Source organism: Globicephala melas, chromosome 14, assembly GCF_963455315.2.
Source record: "Globicephala melas chromosome 14, mGloMel1.2, whole genome shotgun sequence".
Taxonomy (NCBI): Eukaryota; Metazoa; Chordata; class Mammalia; order Artiodactyla; family Delphinidae; genus Globicephala; species Globicephala melas.
The window spans coordinates 10,000,173-10,024,427 of NC_083327.1; the positions used below are offsets into that span (position 1 = coordinate 10,000,173).

The window sequence follows — 24,255 nt, forward strand, 5'->3', positions numbered from 1 at the left end:
GCGCTACGCTGTGACATCAGAACAAGATGGCTGCTCCCTGAAGACGTTCATCGAAATGTTGACCCCTCGCTCGTGTCAGGCTCAGAGTTAAAGACTCGGCCTTTCTCCAACCATGTTCTCCTTCCGAGGCTGTGGTCGCTGGGTCGCGGCTTCACTCACCAAACAGCACCATCCGTCTTCCCGGTTCAGCGGTGACAGCGCGGCGCCCTGGACTCCGCACTTCGACGTGGTAGTCATCGGCGGAGGACATGCTGGGACCGAAGCCGCTGCCGCCGCCGCTCGGTGCGGCTCCCGGACTCTGCTGCTCACGCACCGAGTGGACACCATCGGTGAGTAGCGCGGTGTGGGGCTTGCCTAGGACGCAAGAAGCCAGTGTCCTCCTCCGCCCCCTCCCAGTGCCTGGGATGTGGGCAACCTTTTCCCTCCCTTAAGGCTGGTGAGAATCCTGCCGACTGTGGTTGTAGCCTGATTTGTGTTTCGCAGATCAAGCGGGCCCGGGCCAGAGCTCTAAGACTAGGGGCCATTCTGTGGACCGTGGATTGTGCTGCTGCCGAAAAGTAATTAGTGGGGAGGGTGCGGGGGCCTGGGGGTTGGTGAGAGGGGGTGCCTTGAGAAAAGGGCAAACTGTAGGAACACTGGCTGATGCCTTATTTCATTGTTGCCATTTGCCCTTCACTAGCTTGTTGCTTTGGTTAAAGACTGAATTAGGACTTCCCTGGTGGCGCCGTGGTTAAAAATCTGCCTGCCCACGCAGGGGACACTGTTGGATCCCTGGTCTGGGAAGATCCCACATGCCGCGGAGCAACTAAGCCCGTGAGCCACAACTACTGAGCCCAAGTGCCACTGAGCCTGCGCTCTGGAGCCCGTGAGCCACAACTACTGAAGCCCCCGCGCCTAGAGCCCGTGCTCCGCAACAAGAGAAGCCACCGCAGTGAGAAGCCCGCGCACCGCAACTAGAGAAAGCCCGTCCACGCGCAGCAACCAAGACCCAACGCAGCCAAAAATAAAAATATATAAATAAATAAATTAATTTTTTTAAGTGAATTAACATTATTAGTACTCGTTTATTAAATGACCATTGTGTTTTTCTCGAGATTTTGTGAAGCCCTTTTGAAGAACGAGGGTACTTTTTTATTGCATTCTGTATTCCTACTGAATGTTTATTCCCCAGTTTTGTGCTTAGGACGACCCGACAGTACTTTTTTGCACTTACAGGCTGTGGTTGGACGGCCATAATTTAAACAAGACTCCTCTCTAGCATCATCTTAGATACTAGCTAGGACATTATCCTGTAAATTATGCATGCCTGTGTCTTTCCTCTTGCATTTTGCTTAAGAGTGAATAGTAACTGAAATGTTAACTGTGCTTTGTGTAGTGAAATACTTTTTAAAACGACCATTCAGCTCGTAACTGGAGAAATATGCACTGTTAACAGCGACTCTTCTGGAGCGAGGCTGTATGATTACCCGAGGAAAAACCAGGAATAACAATTTAAAAAATCTAATGAGCAAAGAAGTATTGAACTAAGATGATCATTAAATAGTATAAGTAATGTACTTCTGTCAAGGATAAAGGAATTCCCATCAAAACCCATATTCATTAAGTAGTCATTAATAGCCTATAAAAATACCCATTGTATTTATACCAATATAATATGACCAAAAGTTTCTTTTTAAATAAATAGATTTCAGAGATATTTTAATAACTCTTATATTAATAGATGAGCTTAATAAATGACAGTTCTATCTTAAAGTCAAAGTCTCATTTTTTTAAGGTAATTGGATGTAGTAGAGTATCAAGTATTTCTGTCCTCAGAAAGATAGCTTTGGCTGAGAAAGTTGAACTTCCGTAAGAATACGGAATGCAGGAATTGTCCTCTTTCAATTCAGTCATATCATCTGCAAATAATGAAGTCAGAGACAGAAAATCTTTTTTACTAACCTGGAAAATAATGCTTTTCGACAAACTATTTTTTGGCATTCACGACAAAAGAGAAAAGTCTTCTGACACTAAATCAGACACTGGCAAGTAGGATTACCATGATTACTTTAGATCAATAAAGGTTTACCCCTAAACTGAATTTAGGTCATACTCCCCAAACAATGCCTCATAGGGAATAGTGTTTACCTAAGTAAATAGTGATTCTGTGTCAAAGGAAGGAGGGAAATAATCTACTGCAGCTGTCATCCCTGTTTTTAGAGTAGGGACGCTGAGGTGCAGAATATTAGATAACTTGCCAAGATCACATGGAGCTTATGAGTGGTAAATCTAGGAACTGAGCCAGATCTCTTGCTCACTCCTAACCCATGCTCCTAATCACAGCACGATTCAGCCTCCCTCAGGAGACCATGAAAACTTTTGGAGGGCTTGTAGCTGGCCACAGCGGATCAGCAGATTGTTGACATAGTTTTCCCACTCTGTACCTCCCATAAGACTTGGGGGATTTAAGGAGAAGGTATAAAATGTGAATTCTACTTTCAGGAAGCTTATAATTTAATTATTTCTGCAAAATAAGCATAAAGAAAACAGCAGATGGCATTTATGGAAGACATACTTGATTATAACTGTGAACCAGTGCAAAGGGACTTCTTAAAATTATGCTTGATTTTGGAAGGTTTCATGAGGTAAGAATTTCAAGGTCACATTGAAAAGGAAGAAGAAAAGGCAACATAATGAATGTGTACAAGGGAAAGATTCAAAAGAAACTTTCAGCAATGGTTTGTCTTCCAGGATGCCCTGCATAACTTTTTCTCTTTTTAAAATTTTATTTATTTTTGGCTGTGCAATTGGGTCTTTGTTGCTGCGTGCAGGCCTTCTCCAGTTGCAGAGAGCGGGGGATACTCTTCGTTGCGGTGCGCGGGCTTCTCATTGTGGTGGCTTCTCTTGTTGCAGAGCACGGGCTCTAGGCGCGCGGGCTTCAGTAGTTGTGCCTTGCAGGCCCTAGAGCGCAGGCTCAGTAGTTGTGGTGCACGGACTTAGTTGCTCTGCGGCATGTGGGATCTTCCCAGACCAGGGCTCGAATGCAGGGGGATTCTTAACCACTGTGCCACCAGGAAGTCCCACCCTGAATAACTCTTGCATCCTGTTGGAACTCCAGCATTTTTAGTGTTTGCTTCAAGTTCTTTTATTTTATCAAGACTCACTATATGCAGGATACTAATATATTTATTTTGTTTATGTCTGTTCTCTTTAGGTCAGATGTCCTGCAATCCTTCCTTTGGTGGCATTGGAAAGGGGCATTTAATGAGAGAAGTTGATGCCTTGGATGGCCTGTGTTCTCGAATCTGTGACCAGTCTGGTGTACATTACAAAGTATTAAACCGGCGCAAGGGACCAGCTGTTTGGGGTCTGAGAGCTCAAATTGATAGGAAGCTTTATAAACAGAACATGCAGGTAAGAACAGGGCATGAAAACAGGAAAGATTGTAGTGATTGTTTAACTGTTATGTTTCAGCTTGCTTTCTGTTTTGATAGAAGGAAATCCTAAATACACCGCTGCTTACTGTTCAGGAGGGAGCGGTAGAAGATCTCATTCTTACAGAACCAGAGCCTGAGCACACTGGGAAATATCGCGTCAGTGGTGTTGTTTTGGGTATGTACTGCCTACAGATGATAATAATAGTATCAAACTCCATGTGAGAAATTGATTTTGAGCAGAGTATGGAGATGTTTTGCTAATTCTAGGAAACTGTGTTTTCCGTTCATACATGAGGAAAACTGTATAAAAAAATCATACTTCTCCTTTCATTTTGACAACGAAGCTCACATTCTGTACCATCTTATTTTGGGACTCTGTAGCCTGCATAATTGTGTATTTTCCTCCTGGTATTTCTTATTTCTGATTTTAAATATTTTTAATTTATATTTTACAGGATTATTGTATGTTTTTTATTTGAGTTTTATATTAATTTTTAAATTAAAATAACGCATGTAATTTTTACAAAAATCAAATAGAATTTAAATTTGTATGTAAAAACAATTTCTCTCTATTATCTCCCTCTACAGACTTAACCACTTAAACAGTGATGGGAAGATTTGTGTGTGCACAGTTAATTTTATTGCTTGGGCAACCGTATAGTCTGGTGATTAGGATTGAACTGGCCTTTTTGTTGGGAACTCCCAAACATCTGTGTCTCTTAGTCCTCAGGCAAAGAATCCATCTTCTGCCAGGGGACTGGACTGTTGGCGCCTGCTAGCATTCTAGGAACAAAATGGTAGGAGGGGCTGTGCTGAAGAATCTCAATCATTTAAAATACAGAGATTAACTTATTTTCCCTATTTTAAAATTAATTTTTATTATACGTTTATTAGTTTTTTTTGAATGGGGAGTACATATAATGGTAAACGGTTTAAAGGAGATGAAAGAAGGTAGAATGAAAAGGTGGACTCTCATCTTGTGCCCCAGGCAGCCAGTTTCCTGCCTCGGGAGTATTGCTCGTCTCTGGTGTGATCTTTCTGTGTGTGTGTTTATATTTCCCCCCAACACACATAGCAGTAGCATATTGTACACACTATTCTGTCCTTTTTTTTTTTTTTCAACCACTTAATCTGTGTTTGGTTTTCTTTGCTTTAGGGAGCTATGTTTCTTTCTTAAAAGTTCATGTTTTTGTCCTGTATATTACCTTAGTAACTATGATTTTGTATAATATACTTAATCTTCTCTTTCTTCTGTCAGTGTTTACTGACTTCCCTCTGTTGAACAGTTACTAGTTTTATTTTCATTTCCCTTTCTCTCCCCTGCGTCCTTTCCCCTCCAGATTTGATGATTATATTTTTTGATTAGTGTAAGGTAGATCTGTCTGCAGGCAAACCTTCATACGCAGATTTCAACTCTTTCTCTCATTTTCAGCCCCCTAGCTTCATTCCTACAGTTCTTATATTCAGTCCTCCAGTTTCTGAGCCTTGGCACGGCAAGTTGCTTCATTGTCATCAGTATGTTCTCTTGAGGTTCTTGAGTTAAGGCCTTCTCCCCTCTGCTAAATCAGTTATCACTCTTCCAACCACTTTTTTAAAATTTAATTTTATATTGGAGTATAGTTGATTTACAATATTGTGTTAGTTTTAGGAGTACAGCAAAGTGATTCAGTTATACATATACATATATCATTTCTTTTTCAGATTCTTTTCCCCTGTAGGTTATTACAGAATATTGAGTAGAGTTCCATGTGCTATACTATACAGTAGGTCCTTGTTGATTATCTAGTTTATATGTAGTGTGAATATGTTAATCCCAAACTCCCTCCCCACTGCAACCACTTACTATCTTCTGAAAATATTTTGAAATTTCTCATCTTTTGACAAATTCTTTCCCATTACTTGTCCTGTGGTTTTATATCTTTTTTGCCCCTTTATTTCATTTTCTTGGAGTTTCAAGAGGAAGAAGAAATCATGTGAGGTGGTCTGTCATATTTAACCAGAAGTCTAAAATTAATTAATTTAAAAAATTAACTGAGAACAACAAAAAGTGCGCGGGAGCTGGGCGGGTGCGCGGACGCCGGGGCCGGGCCCCGCTGCGCCCCGCCGCGCCCCGCTGCTCGGGGGGCATGTCTCACAGCCCGAACTTGACCGCGCACATGCCCGCCACCTCCCTCAGCGCCTCTGGGAGCGTCCACCCGCCCTCCACCAGTATGGCGACGTCTTCCCAGTACCGCCAGCTGCTGAGTGACTACGGGCCGCTATCTCTGGGCTATGCCCAGGAAACTGAGAAGAGCCAGGTGCCCCAGAGCAAATACGCGGAGCTGCTGGCCATCATCGCAGAGCTGGGGAGAGAGGTCAGACCCCTCTCCGCGGGCAGCTGGAGCGCGATGGGGAGCCTGAAACGCGGCATCATCCACGCACGAGGGTTGGTGCGGGAGTGCTTGGCAGAAACGGAACGGAAGGCCGGGTCCTAGCTGCCTAGTGAGCCTGGAAGGTTTTCTGTCTTCTTCCGAGAGGAGAAGTTACAGTAGTTCATCTCTCCTGTTAGGATGAAACTTTGTTTTCAAAATGGTAACAGTTTTGTTTCTCCTCCCCCCCGCCCCTCCCGTGGTTCACCAGGCTCCGAATCTACAGCCTGTAAGATTGAGGAAAGATTTTGTGGTTGATGGGGAGTTACATTTTAACTTTTTTTTTTTTTTTTTTGGTGGTACGCGGGCCGCTCACTGCTGTGGCCTCTCCCGTTGCGGAGCACAGCCTCCGGATGTGCAGACTCAGCGGCCATGGCTCACGGGCCCAGCCGCTCCGCGGCATGTGGGATCTTCCCAGACCGGGGCACGAAGCCGTGTCCCGAACCCGTGTCCCCTGCATCGGCAGGCGACTCTCAACCACGGCACCACCAGGGAAGCCCAATGGAGAGTTACATTTTAAATAGTGAGGAACTACCCAGGTGGTGGTGTTGTTGTTTTTCAAAGCATTGATTCAAAAGAGGCACGTAAAAATTACCTGTCTTACAGCACACTAGTTTGCCTCCAAGATACCAGTGTCTCATTCTCCTCTTTTGAATACATTTATGTTACCCGCATTGTTCTTTGTTCCTTTTCGTAAGCTGATACAACTTGAAGGGGTTTTTTTTGTAGTGCGGACTTGACAGCACACTTAACTAGTAGCTGGTCCCCTCGTTTCCCATACACTATAGATTCTGCTTAATGTAATTTCTTTTTTGCTTAAGCATTTGCATGACTATTAGTGCTTTGAAGTCAATTTTAAAACCCAATTTTAGAACCCAGAACCACCTAAATGGTCTTGTCAAAAGACTGAACCTGAGGGCTTCCCTGGTGGCGCAGTGGTTGAGAGTCCGCCTGCCGATTCTAGGGGACGTGGGTTCGTGCCCCGGTCCGGGAAGATCCCACATGCCGCGGAGCGGCTGGGCCCGTGAGCCATGGCCGCTGAGTCTGCACATCCGGAGGCTGTGCTCCGCAACGGGAGAGGCCACAACAGTGAGAGGCCCGCGTACCAAAAAAAAAAAAAAAAAAAGCACAAGTTATAAATACAGAAGAAAGAGCCACCTCCCAAACCAAACCTAACAAGGATCCCGAAATTTTTTCTGAGACTGTATGTAGATTTCAGTTCTGCCTTTCCTGTAAGTTGATCCAAACATCTGGAAGAAAATGGAACTGTTTGCATCTTTTTATTTATTACTCGATGTAATAAGGCTTATTTTCATTAACAGCTTGTAACAAAAAAAAAAGAAAAATCACCTGAGACTATTCAGTGCTGACAAGGTTTTAGGAGCATGTGTGTCGGTGAGAATACATCATGCGCTCCATCCCAGCTTCCTTGGATTCTTGAGATTGATAACATATAGGCTTCTCACTGATTTAAAATCGTTTTCAAGTTTCTAAAGACAAAATTTTTCCGTAGTTTTACTACAAAATAGTCACGTTCCAATTTGATCCATGGTAACAATTAGAACCTGAGTTTTATTTTGTTTCCTATCCTTTAGTGGATGGAAGTACAGTGTATGCGGAGAGTGTGGTTCTAACTACTGGGACGTTTCTGAGAGGCATGATTGTAATTGGATTGGAGATGCATCCAGCAGGACGTTTAGGGGATCAGCCTTCCATAGGGTTGGCTCAGACTCTGGAGAAGTTGGGGTTTGTGGTGGGAAGATTGAAGACTGGGACTCCGCCCCGGATCGCCAAAGAATCCATTAATTTCAGCATTCTAAACAAGCAGACACCAGATAATCCATCCATACCGTTCAGCTTTATCAATGAGACAGTGTGGATCAAGGTGAGATCATTTGTGAAAATCTGGCTTTAAACAGAGGATATAGACTAACCATTTTTTTTTTTTTTTTGGTAGCAATTCACTTTTCTTCACTATTAGCGTGCAAAAAAAAGGATCTTTAAAAGGATTAGCTGATTTGGCTACTTGGGTATTTCCCCGTAAATTCTTAAATTTCATTACTTTGATAACTTTGCCTATTTAAACTTTTTGAAATAGTTTCAGAAAAGTTGTAAGACTGTGAAACTCCTATAAACCATTGAAATTCACCCATTGTTAATATTTTGCCCTCTCTCCATATATAGAGAATAGATACATGTATATATTTAATGTATAAAACAGTAATATACACATTTATTTATTTTAAATTTATTTATTTTTGGTTGCGTTGGGTCTTTGTTGCTGCGCACGGGCTTTCTCTAGTTGCGGTGAGCGGGGGCTACTCTTTGTTGAGGTGTGCGAGTTTCTCATTGCGGTGGCTTCTCGTTGCAGAGCATGGGCTCTAGGGTGCGCGAGCTCAGTAGTTGTGGCGCACGGGCTGAGTTGCTCCGCGGCATGTGGGATCTTCCTGGACCAGGGCTTGAACCCTGTCCCCTGCATTGGCAGGCGGATTCTTAACCACTGTGCCACCAGGGGAGCCCCCCACATTTATTTTTACTCTTTTTTCTTTTCCAGAAACATTTAAAAGTTACAGAGATTATGACCCTTTACCTCGAAATACTTCTGTCTGCATCTCAACTAAGCTCAAAGACATCCTCTTTTTTTTTTTATAGACATCCTCTTTTATAACCTCAATGCAGTGATGAAATTTGGGGAATTTAACATTGACACAGTGCTGTTATCTAATACAAAATCCATAGATTTTGTTGATTGTCCCAATACTTTTTTTGTCCCAACATTTTTTTTTTCCAATCTAGGATCACATATTGCATTTAATTTCATTTCTCTTTAATCTGCAACAGTTCCTCAGTCTTTTTTTTTTTTTAAATAAATTTATTTATTCATTTATTTTTGTCTGCGTTGGGTCTTCGTTGCTGCACACAGGTTTTCTTTAGTTGCGGCGAGCAAGGGCTACTCTTCGTTGCAGTGCACGGGCTTCACATTGTGGTGGCTTCTCTTGTGGAGCACGGGCTCTTGGCATGCAGGCTTCAGTAGTTGTGGCTCGCGGGCTCTAGAGCGCAGGTTCAATAGTGGCGCACGGACTTAGTTGCTCCGCGGCATGTGGGATCTTCCCGGAACAGGGCTCGAACCCATGTCCCCTGCACTGGCAGGCGGATTCTTAACCACTGCGCCGCCAGGGAAGTCCCAGTTCCTCAGTCTTTAATGGCACTGATACTTTTGAAGATACAGGCAACTTCTACCTATCCTTTGAATTTAAAACACAAAAAACTATATTGTGTGTTTAGAATTAAGGGCTAATATTTGATGGTCCTAGTTTCTGGTGAGTGTTACCCTGATGAGTGGCTCCAAGTGTTGTTATTTTGAGCAAGTGACTTTTATATTTTCACTTGGGTAAAATGTAAATCATGATGATACTTTCCTAGTGTGTATATTTTTAAACTTTTTTTTGTTTGTTTGTTTTTGTTTTTGCATTACGTGGGCCTCTCACTGTTGTGGCCTCTCCCGTTGCGGAGCACAGGCTCCGGACGCGCAGGCTCAGCGGCCATGGCTCACGGGCCTAGCCTAGCTGCTCCGCGGCATGTGGGATCTTCCCGGACCAGGGCACAAACCCGTGTCCCCTGCATCGGCAGGCAGACTCTCAACTACTGCGCCACCAGGGAAGCCCAAACTTTTTGTTTTTTAGTTTTATATTTTATTTTTGGCCACGCCACACAGCTTGTGGGATCTCAGTTCCCTGACCGGGGATTGAACCCGTGCCTCCTGCAGCGGCAGTGTGGAGTCCTAACCACTGGACCACTAAGGAATTCCCTGTTTTGACATTCCTGGTTCACCTTCCTCAATACTTTGTTCTTGCTTAGTTTTAAAGCAACAATCCCAGACATCACATCATTTCACTCAGATACACTTTGGTACATGTCTTTAACAAATAAGGACTTTCTAAAAATCGACACAGTACTATTATCACACATAGCAGAACATAATTTTTTAACATCATCTGATATTCAGTGCTCAATTTTCCCTAGTTTTTATAGTTGTTTTTAAATGTTTATTTAAAATGTTTTTTTTTACAGTTGTTTTATTTGAACGAAGAACCAAATGAGGTCCATACATGACTTTGGACTTTGGATAATATGTCTTATAATAGTTCCCCTTTTTTTTTTACACTTACATGTGGAAGAAACCGAGCCATTTCTTTTCTGAAGTTTCCTACATTCTAGATTTGTCTGATTTCAACCCTCTGGTGCCTTAAACATGTTCCTGCATCCTCTGTATTTCCCGTAAACTGTTGATCTGGAGGCTTGCGTAAATTTAGGTTCATCTTTTGGGTTGTTTTTAACAAGCATACTTCACCATTAGCATTTGGCATTATGCATAGATTTAATATCTATAAAAGTAAGTGCATATCATGTGTGGCATTTATTTGAATAATAGGCAAACTAATAGAGAGGCAAAACAATGTTGTAACTAGTTCCTGTGTTTTAGCCAGAAGATCAGCTGCCATGTTACTTGACTCACACCAACCCTCAAGTGGATGAGATTGTCCTTGAGAACCTTCACCTTAACTGTCACGTTAAGGAAACTACAAAAGGACCCCGGTAAGGACAAAATATCAGTGCTCAATTACTGTAAGGAACAATGTCAACCCTCTTTTGTTTGTTTCATTAAATTTTTAAATTTCAATGTCTTTTTCTAGATACTGTCCCTCCATTGAATCAAAGGTTTTGCGTTTTCCAAACCGTCTGCATCAGGTTTGGTTGGAACCTGAAGGATTGGATTCTGACCTCATCTACCCGCAAGGGTTATCTGTGACACTGCCAGCTGAATTACAAGAGAAAATGATCACATGCATCAGAGGCTTGGAGAAAGCTAAAATGATTCAGCCAGGTAAAGAGAATGCCAGCTGCCCTTCAGTCTGAGCTCAGCACTGCTTAGCAGATGGTGAGGAGATCTTAGCCACAGTCATGATTGCTTAGAGCCTCAGAACACAAAGCCCAACATCTGTGCGTTTAAAATAGTCTTCGCTTTTAAAGAGCATTTAATGATAATCTTTGCATCTCTACCTTGAGGCCAATCCAGCACTGTTTTTATTATTTTTTACCATTTATTCTTTGGCCAGGCTATGGTGTTCAGTATGATTACTTGGACCCCCGTCAGATCACTCCTTCTCTCGAGACTCATTTGGTGCAGCGGCTCTTCTTTGCTGGACAGATAAATGGCACTACTGGTTATGAGGAAGCTGCAGCTCAAGTAAGAGGTTGTTCAGGTGTTACTGAACAGAAAAGGACTATTTAACTGGTGTTCCTCCTCTTGATGTCTGTTATGATAGCTGTATAGAGCTTAGATATAACTCAGAACTACAATAGAAGACTTATTCTGTTTCAGAGTATACAACAGGATTTTAAAACCACTGTGCCTTTATTACTCTTTTCTGAGCTCCTAGATCCAATAGCATATTTTGATTAGATTTATTATATTGCTTTTGAAATTTAAAAAAAAGAAAATTTAGTTCTTTTAAACTAACTTTTTTGAAAATTACCCTATTATTATTCCTTTTTTTTTTTTTTTTTTTTTTGCGGTGCACGGGCCTCTCACTGTTGTGGCTTCTCCCGTTGTGGAGCACAGGCTCTGGACGCGCAGGCTCAGCGGCCATGACTCACGGGCCCAGCCGCTCCGCGGCACGTGGGATCTTCCTGGACCGGGGCACGAACCCGTGTGCCCTGCATCGGCAGGCGGACTCTCAACCACTGCACCACCAGGGAAGCCCTATTATTCCTTTTTAAGCAGAAAGTTATGTCATTGTTACTTGTAAGTAGGAAAAGGCTAAAAAAAGTCTTACAAGTGGATTTTTTTAAAAAAAATTAGCCCACCTAGGTTTATTAGGAATATTAGATATTTTTTAAAACAATGAATCATAGCATTCTGAACTGGTACATTACCCATATTCTGTTTCCGAATATGGACCACATTTTCTGTCTTTGTTCTATTCCTGCTGGGCAGGGCCTGCTTTCTCACTTCCTGAGCCATTTCTTCCAGGTAGTATCTGAATAGGATAGCTCTTTGTTCAGTTCATAATGGCCTTTTAAACATTTCAGTCCTCTTGTAGGGTGTGATAGCTGGAATCAATGCAAGTCTTCGGGTCAGACACAAGCCTCCTTTTGTCATTAGCCGAACAGAAGGCTACATAGGAGTCTTGATTGATGACCTCACCACGCTGGGTACCAACGAACCATACCGCATGTTTACCAGCCGAGCTGAGTTCCGCTTGTCACTGCGTCCTGATAACGCCGACAGCAGGCTCACGTTCCGAGGTAACTCTTCACTGAGTCTTGCAACCAGATTTCCTCTCCTTTAAGACCTCTTTCATTATAGTCTCTCCCTCCCTCTTCTAGGGTACAAGGAAGCTGGTTGTGTGTCCCAACAACGATATGAAAGAGCTACTTGGATGAAGTCTTCTTTAGAAGGCGGCATTTCTGTGCTAAAATCCATTGAGTTTCCAAGTTCTAAATGGAAAAACTTAATCCCAGAGGCTTCTATAAGTATTGGTAAAAGTCTACCTCTCAGGTATGCATTTTTAATGTAGACCTTTCTTACTTTTTTTTTTTTTTTTTTTTTGCGGTATGCGGGCCTCTCAGTGTTGTGGCCTCTCCCGTTGCGGAGCACAGGCTCAGCGGCCATGGCTCACGGGCCCAGCTGCTCCGCGGCATGTGGGATCTTCCCGGACTGGGGCACGAACCCGCGTCCCCTGCATCGGCAGGCGGACTCTCAACCACTGCACCACCAGGGAAGCACCTTTCTTACTTTTTAAAGAAAAATGAAATCATTTCAGAGAGAGAGTACCTATAAATTCCCTACCTGCACGTTTTAAATGAATGCAGCGATTACATTTGCTTCTTTTCAGGATCCTTTAGATGTAACTTATCTCTTTATTCATTAATGACAATATATACGATTCTAAATTATTTTCATTTTTTATTTAATTTCTCTGTGGCTCCCACTGAGTTCTTCTGGCTTGCCTAAGATTTAGGGGGTACAAACCAAGAAATAGAGTGATCTGCTTTCTTTTTTAGGCAGGGAGCAATTGGAGTGGTCTCATCTTGCCTGTGAGGTATAGCAGGGAAACTTTGATTAAGCATAGTGTTATAAATTCTTTGGGCTTAATTGAAGAGTCCCTTGCTACATTTTAGGGGTTTGTCCTTGTTTTTACCATTCTGGTTATATGGACTCTAAGTCTAAAGGGCATTAATATAGAGCTTTTTTGCTTCAGAGGTATGTTCCTAAAAACCTTGCATAATTCAAAATCTGCATCTTTCACCACTGCTTTTTCCCATTTAAAAAATGTAAGCTAATCGGGGGTGTGGGATGCTCAGAAGGCATAAATCTACAATCATCGTATCTTAGAAGCACACATGCTGGCTTGATCTTGCAACTGTGTCTCCAGTATGTTCTTCCTTTATAGTTTTCCTTTATTTCCAACCCCTGCTTTCCTTGTGAGGGATTCTGTGGACTTAAAGGTATACCCATTTTAATGCTACTTTTTATTATCTCTAATCTTTTCAAGTGCTCTCCCCTTAACTAACAGCCAGACATAGCATGTCTTTGTTTGGCTTTCATGTCATCACAGTGTTTTATCGTTTACAATTTCTGTTCCCAGATTTTCATTTTCACGGGAATTTCGCAAAGCACTGGCACCATGGTTAGAGGATAGTAAGCAGGTTTTTAGTTATAGTAACAGTAAGTAATAAATAACCTGTATAGTAGTCACCCAAACCAGGGGATCTCATTCACAGGAAAGACAGCCTGGTTCACAAATAAGGGTGCTGGAGGTATTTGTTTACCAGCTAAGTGGTACCGGGAGATGGTAGTAGTATAAACATAGTTTTATAATTCGCTCAGCTGTCCAGCTATTTGTTTGTGTAAATTTAAGAGGGTTCACATTATTTCAAACTTTGCAAAAGAATTTATAACATTATGCTTTGTTTAGATCAAATATTGCACTATTTCAAATTTTGTATAATTAGAATTTACATTCAACGTGACTAACGTGGATTGAGGTCATAGTGAGAGCATGGGAAGTGATTTTTTTCAACACAGTTTAAAATGCGAACTGATGAATAAAAATATGAAAAAGGAGGCTGTCAGTTTTATGTTTTTACCTAACTAATCACATGAGTAGCCATTTTGTTAAGGTGATTTCTTTAAAAACCAGTAATTTGGCCAAATGCTTTCCTTGTTTATTCAGGTGTCTTTCATTTCAGAAGGAAGCGGTGACAGTGACCGGGCCTCATTTGATTTCAGCAGAATATTTATAGTCTAGGGTTCAGCCTCCCTAAAAGAACCCACTTTATCAGTTCCTAGATATGTAAAGCTAAAAAGATAGAAACTTGGGCAAAGGACATGTGTTGCGTCTACGGCACACGTGGTGGGCTCTGTGCTGGCCTGAGAAGTTGAACTGGACTTCGAGCTGGCATTTTGACAGAAGAGATCCACAGGTGCATGTGCACACACATCTCCTGTCATGATTACAGGGAAACGCATTGACCTGCCAGGTAGCGCAGAAGCTGTCTCTTGTGTTCTGTGGAAGTGTGCTAGCTTGTCCTTCTGGGCCAGACCTCTGCACTCTGAGGCTTAGGCTTCATTCAAAGCTGGTCTTGAAGTTTGGGCCTGCAAACAGCTCCAAGCCTTATAAACAAATTATTTAAAACCTTTTTAGAAGTTAAATGGTCACAGGCTTTTCTTTGAGGTCACTATCCTGCAAGATTCCATGGTAGCTGTTTTTTTGGTTAGTCGTTAGGAGGTGTGTTCCAGCATGTTCTATCATTTCTGAAAGGACAACCCCTTTCCTTTTGGAGTTTAGGGTTATTTGGTTTCATTCTAGCTTATCTGATGAGGCCTCTGAAATGAGTTGACATAATTCATCTCGTGGAGCACAACAAAGTCGACAGCTCCTTGTGGAGAGAGGGTGTCTAGCCTTTCCTAGGCCGTCTGAGGAAGAGATGAGTCAGGCATCTGTAGAGGGTGGTGACGCATGACCCTGGTGATAGGATGAGCTGTAAAGAAGGCATCTGGGAGGCCTGGAAGAACTTGGGACCCCAGGATGGGCAGAGCTGACTTTCTGTTGCCTAATTAATTGGTTTAATTGGTTTTGGGTGGACAGAGTTGATCAAAAAAGCAATCTATTAAAAGAGGGAAAGATCAACATAAACAAAAATAAAATTAAGGGAAACTGTACAGATCAGTGAGGCCTTGTGAGAACCAAACAAAATGAGAAGGAAACTGCGGATATTTTGCAGTCCTGGAGAGCAAGCCAGGAGATCTTCAGCTGGTTCCAAGCACACGTGCAAACACACTCACAGGACATGGGCTTAATGTGACTTAGATGTAAATTCTTATGGAGTTCAATCAAACCCTTGTTATCAGAGGATATTCTGTCCTTACAAGAAAGGGAGGACAAGTAGATTATTGCAGTGCTACCAGCAACTTATCCCTCATGATAAAGGAAGGGAGTTGAGGAGAATCACATGCTAATCTTCTTGAGGTCCTACTGTGTTGCAGTTGCTGCTGCGTTTGCTCACTGTACTTGGGAAGAATTAGAAATATATTGATATTATTTATTCTGAGATTTGTATTATTTTCAGGGTATCTTGCTCTTAATCTGCTTGATATAATATGGACCCCTGTGTTAATGAAACTTTTATGTATTTGTAGAGCTCTCGATGTTCTGAAGTATGAGGAAGTTGACATAGAGTTGTTGGCCAAGGCTGTTCCAGAGCCCTTGAGGAAGTACACCAAATGTAGAGAACTAGCCGAAAGACTGAAAATAGAAGGTAGAAAATATTTTTTTACTTAGGATGTCTGTATGTTCTCCTTCCCTTGCGTGCAAATTGTGAATGGATGGCAGATCCACAAAGAGCTCTCTGTCAAGAGGAGCCATTATTACCATAGGACCAGCATCATCTTAGGCTCTAACCACTCAGAGTGGGGTTCCCAGATAGCATTGCAACATGTGGGGGCATGCTAGGGAGGCAAAATCTCAGGCTCCACCCCAGACCCACTGAGTGAGCATCTGCTTTTTAACAAGATCCCTACATGATTTGTGTGTATATTTCATGTTTGGGAAGTGCTACTGTAGAGCTCTCCTTTAAAAAAAACAACAAAACCCCCCTTTTTTTTTCTTTTCAACTTTTTTTTAACATTCCCCCCACCCTTTTTCTTTAGATTTTTTTTTTCCCTCCTCCACCCTGCTGCTAAATTATAAGATCTAATGCAAACATGATCAAGGTGTGTTCCAGACTTGTAAACTTGCCTGTTGTAAGAAAGTAATCTTTATTATTTTTTTATATTTATTAATTAATTTATTATTAATTCACTTACTTTGGCTGCACCAGGTCTTAGTTGTGGCATGCGGGATCTCTAGTTGCAGCATGTGGAATTCTTTAGTTGCAGCATGCGAACTCTAAGTTGCGGCATGCATGCGGGATCTAGTTCCCCAACCAGGGATCGAACCCGGGCCCCCTGCATTGGGAGTGCAGTGTCTTACCCACTGGACCACCAGGGTAGTCCCTACATTTTCCCCATTTTAATGTTCTAATAATGAGAAAAATAATGCTATCTTTGGCTTTGACAGTATATTGAAATACTCTTCCAGTAACAAATACTTACTTTGTATCAGGCAAAGAAATCCACAGTCTGCCCTTGTACATTATTATAACATTTGGTGTGCTCTCATACTCTTCGTCGATATATTGACCATCAAGGTCACATGTGACTTTTGGAGTTGCACTGAATTCTTTTAAAGTTTTTCTCTATTTAAAAAAATTTCAAAGATAAATACTGAGAATAACATTAGCTTCTGCATTGTGATAGATTTTTTTCCTCCAGTGGAAAATTATGTGGAGAAAAAGGCAGGGAACAGAATGAGATGGGGGAGAAGGGTAGGAAAAGCAGGATAATGATGGATTGTTCAAACAGGAAAGGACTTTAAGCTCCTTGGGGACCAGCGAAGGTGGTAAGAATGCTGCATTCCTTCTAGCAGTGATAATTTTCTTTCAGTTCCAGAGAGGTCACCTTGCTATACTTTGGCTGCATATATAGGATAACCCAAGTGCTACCTATCATTCTTCCAAATGACCAGACCCTAGTCATTTGCTAATGTGTAAGAAATATTGTTAACCTTTTATCTCAACACCATGACCTTTCTATTGAGTAAAAATTACTTTATTGAACATTTAGGCTGTTAGCATCTAGCTGTTATACTTTAAACTTGGTTTGCAGTTTTGTTTTGTCCAATAAATTATCCAGAATAATTATCTTTAACTTGTTTATAGGAAACCCTGACTTCAGCCACGGAGTAGCTACTGTTTTGCCTTGTTCTTTAAAGAACAAGGAACTCTGGCATATATAAAGACTCTAATTTCTATCCATGGCTTAAAAGAAACTACACTAAGTTAAAAAGTAACACATATCAGTGGTTTTCAAATCACTGCCTGGATCCTCCACTAGACAAGTTTCTTCAAGAAACTGCGAGGCAGAAATTAGTTTCAGATTCTTTTTTATAGTTATCTCTCATGTTTTGCTGTATACATATTTGAAAGATTAAATATATCTTTAACATATACATTACCTCTTCATTTATATTCTGTGATCCTATAAAGAGTCTATTCATGAGTCATAAAATTTCATTCCAATTTGTTGTACTAATTTGTTATATATTGTATTAATCACATGCATTATTTCATTTGATACTTGAAAGTGTCCTATGAAGGACAGCTATTAGCATTATGTCTTAATTTTAGAGATAAGTAAGTGATAACTTGCCCAGCAGCACACAATTGGTGAGTGGCAGAGCTGGGATTTGAACCTAGCATGTCTGACTATGAGGCCTGTGCACCTCGCAACTATCCTTTGTTGTCATAAAGACCATCATAAGTCCTCCGGGTCATCCCTTAACATTTCTAGATAAAGCAGCTGAGGCCCAGAAGGATAATGATGTGTCCATAGTTAGAGGGTAGTTTACTGGCAGAGCCAGGCTCAGAGCTGAGATTTTCTGGCTGCCAGTCGAGTGATGGAAGCAGATACTGCCAGAACCTTTAGGGAAGACTTGCTTTCTTAAACAGGACAGAATGACCACCTCAATTTAGGTTTTAAAACAGGTTTTGGATTTACTTTTCTAAGAACAGAATGCTTTAATTACAAAATAATTGCTGAATTATCTTCCTGACTTCTGAATAACACCTTAAATTATTTAAATTACGTTATCACCTAAGAAGATCTACTTTTTTAAATTATAGCTTTATATGGACATAATTTAGAAAACCATCTTCTTGGAGAAACATCTTTTTAAAAAATATTTATTTATTTATTTATGGCTGTGTTGGGTCTTTGTTGCTGCGTGCGGGCTTTCTCTAGTTGTGGCGAGCGGGGGCTACTCTTAGTTGCGGTGCGCGGGCTTCTCATTGCGGTGGCTCCTCTTGTTGCGGAGCACGGGCTGTAGGCGCATGGGCTTCAGTAGTTGTGGCTCGCGGGCTCTAGAGCGCAGGCTCAGTAGTTGTGGCTCATGGGCTTAGTTGCTCCACGACATGTGGGATCTTCCCAGACCAGGGCTCGAACCCATGTCCCCTGCATTGGCAGGCGGATTCGTAACCACTGCGCCACCAGGGAAGCCCTTGGAGAAACATCTTTAGGACTTAAAATTCAAACCTACGGCCTATTGAAGGAAACGTTCCACCAAAATTTGTACTGAGAAGGAAAGCAATTTCTTTTTTTACTTTTAATTTTCTAGATTTTTGAAATGAAAAGGACATGGAATAAACTACCATACAGAATGTTGTAGTTAATATGCAAGATACGCCCTCTCTTTATTTTAGCCTCAGTGTCCTCATCTATGAAAGGGAACACCTACCCCACCTGTCTCATGGTACTGAGATCATGTATGCAAAAGCTCTCTGTAAATTGTAAAAAACTAAAAATGTAAGTTGTTAATGTAATCTGCATATCATAATTAATTTTGTTCACCAGCCACATATGAATCAGTATTGTTCCATCAGCAACAAGAAATAAAGGAAGTTCAGCGAGATGAAGCTCTCCAACTGCCAAAAGACCTAGATTATTTGACTCTCAGGGATGTGTCTTTGTCCCATGAAGTTCGAGAGAAGCTACATTTCAGTCGCCCACAGACGGTAAGAAAACAGGCAGTGGATAGGAACGGTTTATAAAGAGCCAGAGCTCTAATTTTTAAAACCTGGATTTACAGTGGCCACATAACTAATTTTTATTTCATCATAAAAAGCTTAATCTCTTATTTTCATATTCTCTTTGTATGACAGATGTCAGTATGTTTTTATGAGATGAAAAAGCTTAGTCTAAATAAGTAACTGGAAGTCAAGAATTGGCTTGATTATAATTATCCTCTAGTCCCAACCTTGCGCTAAACTGTCAGTGCAAACTTGTATATGTGCATGACTTAAAAGAAACTACTTTAGGTTAAAATAGAATATATATCAGTAGTTTTCAAATCACTACTTGGATCCCCGCCCTAGGGATTCCATAGTGGTGTGTTGGGAGCCACTAGGAGGAATAAGGGGGCCAAAGAGGCCCCCCACCCCATGCTCCTGCTTGTGTGCGTGTGTGTGTCTATGTGTGTTTTGCATTTGCGTGAGTACACGTGCACCCAGCTGTAAACATCTGGTAAAAACTTTATAGTATATAATATTGGACTTGTAATAACAAATATTTAGACTGGTAGGCTGTATTTATTGATTCTGAGACACATGTTAACATCTCTGAAACTGGGTTGTATCTTAAAAATTGATGATGTATCATAGTTTAATGGGAAGTGGGTTGTGTTTGTTTTGGTTTTGGTTTTGGTAATGGTTCATAAAAATAAAGGGGCACTTAACAAAACCATAGTCTGCAAAAAATTTTTAAAAAAATAGTTTTTAAAGGGAGGAGTGATTTCATGGTGTTCATGAACTTAACATGGTGTTCTTAGTAAAAGTCATTGTGGAAAGTGGGCAAAGAGGCTCTAAGTTTTATAACTGTATCCTATTCATATTGGGTTATGTTTCTGTGGATACTCACGGGCTGCACTGCCCAGTATGATAGCCGTTAGCCAAATGCGACCATTGACATTAATTAAAATTAAATTAAAAATTCAACTCTTCAGTCATACTAGCCACATTTCAAGTGCTCAGTAGCTACAGTAGGCTATTGGCTACCATATTGGACAGTGCATTTTTACTGTGCAAATGTTATAGAAAATTTACATTATCACAGAAAATTGGATTGCACAGAACTGGTCATTGGAGTTCACCTCTTATCCAAAATTCTAAAATACAAAAAGCTCTGACAAATGCCTGCTACAGACTCATTTGGTGGCAAAACAGACCTGAACTGATATGAGGTCTTTATACCACTTGGAGTGAATAATTCATACATTTCACTGTAAAAATATACCACAGAAATATTACTGAGATTAATTATAGAGTGCTGCCCAACACACTGCTAGTGACGTTAGATTAGTTTAATGAAGAGAAAAGGTTAGGTACTCTAACATCTGTTAGTTACAAGATCTTGGACAACTCATTTTAATGTCTGTGAGCCTCAGTTTCCCGTTAGGAAAATGCAGATATTAATAGTAACCACATTTCTTTTATCTACTTTCTGAGTTATTTTGAAGATACATTAAGATAATAGTTTTAAAAATATTTCATAAACTGTAACATACAGATTGTTAGCAGGAGGAAAATAGATTTGCTTATAATTGACATAGCTTATTTATGTTTCTCTCGTGGTTTTTAATTCCTAGATTGGGGCTGCCAGTCGTATACCTGGAGTGACACCTGCTGCCATCATCAATCTGCTCAGATTTGTGAAGACCACTCAGCAAAGACAGGCAGCTATGGACAGATTGCCCAAAACTGATCAACATTTATGTAACACAGACAAACTTGAAGATAGGCAGTTATAGCTTTCTATTCATAGAAGACTTTTAATCAATACAAGAGTATAGATAGGAGATAAGATGTATTTTTTTTAGCTTACTATTAGTAACAAAGTTTATTTAGCTAATTAAATCCAATCTAATCTTAATCGCTCCTGACAATGTACAAAATTCTTTTCTCAAAGTTTCCTTTTTTCACAAACGTTTTATCACTTTTTATATCCATATGATTTGTCCCTTAGTTTGCCCCATCCAGAAACAAACAGCTCTAGGACAAAATTATTACCATCATTTTTCCTCAACAAAAATATCTCCATTCTTGGGCTTCCTTGGTGGCGCAGTGGCTAAGAATCCGCCTGCCAATGCAGGGGACACAGGTTCAAGCCCTGGTCTGGGAAGATCCCACATGCCGCGGAGCAACTAAGCCCGTACGCCACAACTACTGAGCCTGCACTCTAGAGCCCACGAGCCACAACTACTGAGCCCGTGTGCCACAACTACTGAAGCCCGTGTACCTAGAGCCCGTGCTCTGCAACAAGAGAAACCACCACAATGAGAAGCCCGCACACCGCAACCAAGAGTAGCCCCCGCTCGTGGCAACTAGAGAAAGCCCATGCACAGTAAGAAAGACACAATGCAGCCAAAAATAAAAATAAGTAAAATAAATAAATTAAAAAAAAAAAAAAAACTCCATTCTTTTTTTTTTTTTTTTTTTTGCGGTACGTGGGTCTCTCACTGTTGTAGCCTCTCCCGTTGCAGAGCACAGGCTCTGGACGCACAGGCTCAGCAGCCATGGCTCATGGGCCCAGCTGCTCCACGGCATGTGGGATCCTCCCGGACCGGGGCACGAACCCGTGTCCCCTGCATTGGCAGGCAGACTCTCAACCACTGCGCCACCGGGGAAGCCCCAACTCCATTCTTTATACCTTCCCTTGCCGACGACACATATCTTACTTGCTTTACACAGTGAAATGCTTCCCTTATCATTTTTAGTAGCTTTAATTACATATTACAATTTTTAACCCTTAAAAGCCTTAACAAAATAAAGAAACAAGTAATTGAACTGTTATACCAGCATTTACTGACTGGCAAACTTATGAACATATTCCATAACCTCTAAAAACTTAACATCTTTCTCATAGCATAATTTCTCTTTAATGTGGTACAAGATACGTGTTTAATAAACCCAAACATCTTCTGAAGTTCCACTAATTAACCCAAGGCTGAAGTCTCAGGCAAAGTGGGCTTTGTATTTTCAGGACATGGTAAGAGTTAACTTCAAGCTTTCTCCTAGGCATATTTTTGTTCTCTCAGGGTCAGAATTCTGAAAACAGTTATTTCATCAAGCTAGCTTCCTCTAAGTGCACTTCCCAACACAAACGGTCCTCAATGTCAGACACATGTCAGAACCAATTGGCAAAATGCCCAAATAGCACTTCATGCTCAAAAAAGTAGTTTGCCGGGCGCACACCGGTGGACTCGGTCTTGGAGCTCGTCAGCTCGTTTGGAGGCATCTTTCCGTTCCACCAAGGAAAAGCGTACATTGGCAGCCAGTGCCGAGCAGGGGACAAACAGGGAGGAGCCCCGAAACAAATGGTTTCGACAGCTGCTAGGAACGTCCCCCCAAATCCCCCTCCTGGGGCCACCGAGCCACGAGCAGCGGGGTCCTCGCAGCCATCCCAGCACGTCGTCAAGGCAGCGGCTCTGCTCCAAGATGTATTTCTATTTAGCACCTGTTAATCTTATTAGGTTATTATAGCTTTGTCATTAATTTATGAATAGGAGAGAGATTATAACTGCTTTTTGTGGATCTGAAAAAATAGTTATAAACTCTTGATTTATACTCTTTCAGGTGCTCTAATACTATTAATGTACGTTTGGGCAGTGTTCATCAAAGAGAGATATGGTGGAACTAAAACTAAACCTGAGAAAAAAATCTCAGCCTGCAGCTAAGGACTCTGTCGGGAATTCCCTGGCGGTCCCGCGGTTGGGACTCTGCACTTCCACTGCAGTGGGCCTGGGTTGGAGCTCTGGTCAGGGAACTAAGATCCCGCAAGCCGCGCAGTGCGGCCAACTGAATTAAATTATTTAAAAAATAAGGACTATACAAAATTATCTCACTTAAAGGAATATTTCAAAACAGCCTACCTCCTGGTGCTGCCAGCCAGAAGCACTACAGACTATGACACCCTAGGAAAAATCAGCTAAAAATGTAACCTTACTCAGTACAGTTACTTCATAGAAATCCCCCAACAATGATAATAGCCTCCAACAGCGGTTGGCCTTGTGATTTCCAACACCCACCACAGACCACATTGCCTGGTAGTTTGAAAAGCTGGGCATATACTAAAGTTCATTTCAACAGGAACACAAAAATTAAAAAGAGGAAATGACAAACACTAAGCATCTGTCAAATCATTGATTGAGGGGGGAGGGAGGGAAGATGAAGATAGAGACCTATGCTAAATTAAACCATCACGGCCTTGAATTATGAAGTTACCTAATAGCCAACCAAGAGTTTTAATTTTATTACTGATTGTTTTCAAATATTTTGTCAGGGACTTCCCTAACGGTCCAGTTGTTAACACTTCGCCTTCCAATGCAGGGGGTGCGGGTTTGATGCCTGGTCGGGGAGCTAAGATCCCACATGCCTTGAGGCCAAAAAAACATAAAACAGAAGCAATATTGTAACAAAGACTTTTAAAATGATCCACATCAAAAAAAAAAAAAACTTTAAAATAAAAAAATAAAACAGGGCTTCCCTGGTGGTGCAGTGGTTGAGAGTCCGCCTGCCGATGCAGGGGACACGGGTTCGTGCCCCGGTCTGGGAAGATCCCACATGCCGCAGAGCGGCTGGGCCCGTGAGCCATGGCCGCCGAGTCTGCGCGTCCGGAGCCTGTGCTCCGCAACGGGAGAGGCCACAGCAGTGAGAGACCTGCGTACCGCAAAATATATATATATATATATATATATATATATATATATATATATATATAGTCATTTTTGAATTTCAGCCTCGATTGGAATAGCCATGGCTTTTCCCCTTCAGAGATTTCAACTCCTAGGACTTCCCTGGTGGCACAGTGGTTAAGAATCTGCCTGCCAATGCACGGGACACGGGTTCAAGCCCTGGTCCAGGAAGATCCCACGTGCTGCGGAGCAACGAAGCCCTTGCACCACAACTACTGAGCCCGTGCTTTGGAGCTCGTGAGCCACAGTTACTGAGCCCACGTGCCACAACTACTGAAGCCCACGTGCCTAGAGCCCGTGCTCCGCAACAAGAGAAGCCACCGCAATGAGAAGCCCGTACACCACAATGAAGAGTAGCCCCCACTCGCCGCAACTAGAGAAAGCCCGCATGCAGCAACAAAGACCCAACGCAGCCATAAATTAATTAATTAATTTTTTTAAAAAAAGAGAGAGAAATTTCAACTCCTAGAAGAATACCCCGTTCAGGAGAAGTGGTCAGAGTTCATTCAGAGCTGGCAGAGC

At 41.7% G+C, this 24,255-nt stretch overlaps 1 protein-coding gene and 1 pseudogene across 1 annotated transcript; both read left to right on the forward strand.

Annotated features, from left to right (window-relative positions):
• Positions 1-21: 21 nt before the first annotated feature.
• On the forward strand, positions 22-21,421 carry MTO1 (mitochondrial tRNA translation optimization 1). The gene is made up of 12 exons (XM_030859299.2): positions 22-329; positions 3,194-3,393; positions 3,474-3,591; positions 7,420-7,709; positions 10,308-10,420; positions 10,519-10,709; positions 10,942-11,072; positions 11,929-12,133; positions 12,215-12,386; positions 15,531-15,649; positions 18,840-19,000; positions 20,629-21,421. Exons 1-12 carry the CDS (start codon positions 113-115, stop codon positions 20,788-20,790), a joined length of 2,079 nt encoding a protein of 692 aa, XP_030715159.2. The 5' UTR covers positions 22-112; the 3' UTR covers positions 20,791-21,421.
• LOC115854767 (cyclin-dependent kinase 2-associated protein 1 pseudogene) lies at positions 3,643-6,083 on the forward strand (annotated as a pseudogene).
• Positions 21,422-24,255: the final 2,834 nt, after the last annotated feature.

Coding starts and splice junctions, on each gene's coding strand:
- MTO1 (XM_030859299.2), top strand. CDS start 113: ATGTTCTCCTTCCGAGGCTGTGGTCGCTGGGTCGCGGCTTCACTCACC. Junction 3,592..7,419: donor CGTCAGTGGTGTTGTTTTGG/GTATGTACTGCC, acceptor CCTATCCTTTAG/TGGATGGAAGTACAGTGTAT. Junction 15,650..18,839: donor CGAAAGACTGAAAATAGAAG/GTAGAAAATATT, acceptor TTTGTTCACCAG/CCACATATGAATCAGTATTG.